Here is a 4713-nt window from a genome sequence, read left to right as displayed (position 1 = left end):
GGTCCAGGCCTCGGCGGCTCCCCGGGCACGCCGCCCACCCGCCTGTCCCCGCCGCGACCCCGCCGCACAGGCCAGCAGCTGCCACACATCTGGCGGGGCGCCGCCGCCCCCTCCCCGCGGGGATCCCACCTGCCGCCCGCCCTCCCAGCACTCACCCTCCGCTCGTACTGTGCGTTGAGGTCGTCCGCCATCCGCCGCAGCTGCGCCCCGATCTCCCGGGCCCACTGCTCCTCCTCCCCCCGGACCCCGGGGGCCGCCTGGGTGGGACCGCCCGCCAGGGCCTCCGGGGCGCTGGGCACGGGCGACTCTAGGTGCTGCTCGGCCGAGAGAGGTGGCTGAGGACCTGGTGGAGGCAGAGGGGCGTGGTCACCACCAGCCACCCTCGGCACTCAGAGGTGCGGAGGGGAACCCAAGTCTGCTGGGCCCGCCTCTCCCTTTTCCCGGCCGCCTGCTTTCTCCTCCGCTACTTCCCGGGCCTCATTTCTAGCGATTCCTTCCTCTCAGAGCCAGGTCTCAGCCCCTCCCTGCCACAGATCAGAAAACCAGAGAAGGTCCTGGGGAGGCGGACATGGGCCACCTGTCTGGCCAGCTACCTTCCCAGTGCCCATGTCAGTCCGGAAGTCCTTCCGTTTATCTAGCCTAAGTACCTCTATTCCAAAATAGGGTCAAATCTTGCTGCTGTATTTGACAGGCAAACTGACCCCCCCCCCAGAGGCCAAGGTCACACAGGGATACAGTGACTGACCCCACCCAGAGTCACAAGCCTCAGGTCTCCTGCCCTCTGGTGTCCAACCGCAGTGAGGCCACACCTCCGGATGTGGCAGAGGCCGGGAGACAAGAAGGCCAGACAGGCTGCCTGAGAGCGAGGCCTGGGGGCTGGGATCCAGGAGATGCCGCCTGCCCCACCTCCTTCCAAGCTTTTTGGTGTCCCTCCCTCTGTCACAACAGGTCCTGACAGGGGGGCTCCCTAAGACCTAAAGCCAAGGCTTCAGTTACCACATCTGTGGCTCTGATCCCCAAGTCCAGGGCACCCCAACTGGTGGCCAGGAACTGAGCTTAGGAAGTTTTCTCTTTCTTTACTGCCTGGGCTCCGGGCACAAAAGGGGGGTTGAGAAGAGAAAGCAGGATGGTCATTCCCCGCAGCCCGGAACCACAGGGTTAACAGCCCATCAGGCGGGGGACCTTTAACCCTTCCCTCCCCGAGACTCACCCGCTCCCCGAGGGGACTTTCCCAACACAATGGCCCCTCCCCCCTTCCGTCTCGGGCTGTAGCCTAGGCCAACTCCAGCCAAAGAGATGCAAATAAAGGCAAAAGGACCCTCTACTCCTCCCCAAAGTCTGGAGGTGACGATCCTCCCACTCTGCCAGCACACGTTCCTCGGCGACCCCCAGAAGGTCTGGGGGACCATGGCTGGGGGAGGGGAGTTGGAAACAGCTGTTGCCCGAGGCCCGGAAAAGGCCGTGGGCTGCAGATGGGGACTGCAGTCAGATTCCAGGAGGGACTTCCCACTCGACCTCCCCCTCCATCCCCGTCTCCCACCCCGGCTTCCTGCTTCTCTAAACACAAAGACCACACTGGCCACACCCTCCCAGTGGCCCTCCTCCGACGGCCCCCTCCCCCCCTCAGCCCCCACTCTAGTTCTTCGAATCTTGAAGACCCTGGCTTTCCCTGGCTGCTCATCCGGGGTGCTGAGCAGGCACTCACCATCAGGGTGCGGGCCTCGGGGCCGGCTGCGGGGACCCCCAGGCCAGCGGGGGGCCCCTAGGGCAGCTGTGAGGGCGGGTGGTGCGGTGGGGGCGCAGAGGTAGGCCGCGGGCAGCAGGGCAGGAGTGGCGGGGGCGGCTGGAAGGCCGGGCTCGCAGAGACCACAGGACACAGCTGAGGGCACCAGACGGCCGAGGGGGAAGGGGCGAGGACCGTCGCGGGCCAGGCCCTCTACGGGCTCCGGAGAGCTGCCCTCCTGGCGTGCACGGGCCATGGCGCTCCCTGGGGCCTGCGGGACACAGGAAACGTAAGCGGGAAGCAGGGGCCAAGCCCCCATGGTGCACACACTCTACCCATTCATGCTGGAGGCCATGGAGGAAAAGTGGGTGTGTGGCAGGGGACAGAGATAACCCCACAAGACCCACCAGATAGGGAATGACACAGGATTCTGCTGGCTAGGAGCCTTGGGGCACAAGGTGGACAGGAAGGATAGAACCCCCCCCATGGAAGGGGGTGTGTCTGAGGGTGGTGACAGCCCTTCCATGCAAACTCCATGCAAACTCTGCTCCTGGATTCACACATGGCATGACTGGTGGGGACAACTTCCCCAATACAGTGACAGGCATACACAGGGCAGCCAGGGCTCCCTCCAGACACATGGGGGTCCCTCAGGACCTGGATGAGGAGGACTGCTGGGGCACATATGGTGTGTAGGAAGAGTACACAACACACACACAAGGACACCCACAGAACTGCCAGACTAGCCAGCCACTTGTACACATTGAGATGTCCCACTCAGGCACACTGCCACTGAGTATGCCGAGAGCACACACACAGACCATCACAAGCCTGTACACACTGTACACTCTGTCCCAAGGACACACATATGATTGGAACCTTACTCACTGCCCTGCTATGGTACACCCAGGACACACAATGCTGCCATTGCAAGCACACGTGGAAACACACTAAATAGGCACCTCCACAAGTCTCCAGCAGTCTACCCTCTGCACTCAGACCCCCCACCCCCAGACACCAGAGGACTCCCACACCCCACGGCAGACACATGCACTCACCTCCACTAAAACGCACCTGCACTTCACCAACTCAGCCCCCAGGACACTCGGAAAGCAGGCACAGAGACACATGTCAACAGACCTAGACGCATCACCACACACGCCAGCAATGACACACAGACACCAGCAGAGCAGCAGGCATCAGCCCTCTGCCCTTTCATCCCAGCCTCAAAACACTGTCACCAACTGTCAGCACTAGCACTGGAGTGCTCGGGAGCGCGCGGGTGCACGCATACACACACACACGCATACACACACACACACACACACACACACCACAGCTAACTCTAATCCCGCGCAGCCCCGCGCGCGCGCGCGCGCACACACACACACACACCTAAAGCGCTGGCAGAAAACACTGGTCTCACGTGACTGACATAAACACTACACACACGCAGCCACATGACACACATGAGCCAGCCGATCACAGTGACAAGCCCCTCAGACCCAGCACGAGCGCGTGTGCGCGCGTGTGCGCGCGCATACACACACACACACACACACACAGACTCAGGCTGCCAGCAACACCCACTAAATACACTGCATGGACCCCATGGAGCTTCCTTCTCCAATTCCCGGACCAAGTCAATCGGAAACCAGACAAGCCCCCAACACATGCCACACACAACTCAGACACCTGGACAGAAAACACATCAGCCTTTGGCAGTCAGGGACAGCGTCACAAACACTGGCAAAGACACATGCCCCAGAGACACACGGAGACAGCCATAGACAAGGCAGTCCACACACGCAAGACACGCACACACCGACACCACACATTCGGGCATCACACACGGATGAACACAAGGAGCTCTCTCAAGCAACACAAACATCACAACTACACACAGTGGCACACGCAGGCAACAGACCCACACACTCAGCCCCAACAGCATGCACAGACAATCTCACACACAGGTGCACCCCACCCGCAGACACAAACCCACACAGACACTCGGGGACTCACGCAGACTCCCCGGCGGGTCACGAATCCCCACATTCCTCCGGATTGACACCACCACTTCCTGCAGACCCAGCACAAACTCGGAGCCAGACACACGCACACACCCAGGCGAGACACCTGCAGATCCACAACCCCGCACTCGCGCGCTCCCACGGCGGTCCCAGACGCCCCTCTGCTGTCACTGCCCCCCCCACGCCGCCACGTGCGCCTGCCCCGCCCGCCAGGCAAGCGCGGGGCCAATAACCGGCTGTTGCTGGGGCGCAGCCCCCGCCCGCAGGAGCCGCAGATTCCTCGGCCCGCGAGCCGCGAGCCGCCCCCTGTCGCCGCCCCCAGCGGGCGCGCGCCCTGGGTGTGGCCGCCCCTCGGTGCCGCCCCCAGCCCCCTCCCCCCAGCTTTGGGGACCGGGGCAATCCGGGGTCGAGTCTCTTCCCCGGGCCACACTGGCCACCAGGGGGCGCTGCCGATCCCGCACCCCATTGTTTGTAAACAAACCCGCCAGACCTCTGAGGCACCTGTGCGCCCAGACTGGGCGCCCAACGGCCTGAAAGCTTCCCGCGCAGTGGCCCCAGCCTTGAGTCCCCAGCAAAGGTGGGGCCCTGCGTGAAGTGAGGATGAGGCGCCCGCGCTGCTTTCCGAATGCACACCCGTCACCTCCTCCAGGGAGCCCTCCCGGCCTGGCCGATCGCCGCTGCGGGGACCGTTTGGGGCGCACTCACCCCGGGGGCATGAACACGCCGGAAGGGGCGGCGAGGGGCGGCGGGCCGCTTCCTTCAGGAGGGCGCGCCCGCCGAGCGCCGCTTGCTGCGGCTGCTACTGCCGAGGCTCCGGCTGTCGCCGCTCTGACTTCAGTGGCGACTGCTGTCGCTATTGCCCAGGCCGGTAGTGCGTCCGCGTCGTGCCGATCGCCCCACTGCAGCCCCTGCCAGGCGCCCGCTCGCATGTGGTTCGCGCCGAGTCTCAGGCCGCCCGGC

At 63.9% G+C, this 4713-nt stretch overlaps 1 protein-coding gene across 4 annotated transcripts in view; it reads right to left on the bottom strand.

The window, feature by feature from the left end:
• The window catches only part of Bbc3 (BCL2 binding component 3), an 8868-nt gene that overhangs the window by 3202 nt on the left and 953 nt on the right, over window positions 1-4713 (bottom strand). The window contains exons 1-3 of one of the 4 annotated variants that reach the window (XM_004644274.2): window positions 4459-4699; window positions 1706-1994; window positions 156-343 (exon numbers count right to left, since the gene is read on the bottom strand). In XM_004644274.2, the coding sequence (XP_004644331.1) occupies window positions 156-343; window positions 1706-1979 (462 nt within the window). In that variant the 5' untranslated portion in view covers window positions 1980-1994; window positions 4459-4699. The other 3 variants (XM_023704630.1, XM_023704628.1, XM_023704629.1) reach the window with 3 other exon arrangements.

Source organism: Octodon degus, unplaced genomic scaffold (genome assembly GCF_000260255.1).
Source record: "Octodon degus isolate 3935 unplaced genomic scaffold, OctDeg1.0 scaffold00197, whole genome shotgun sequence".
Lineage (NCBI taxonomy): Eukaryota > Metazoa > Chordata > Mammalia > Rodentia > Octodontidae > Octodon > Octodon degus.
Note: the sequence above shows the minus strand (reverse complement) of the source record. Positions and strands in the feature narration are given on the sequence as shown.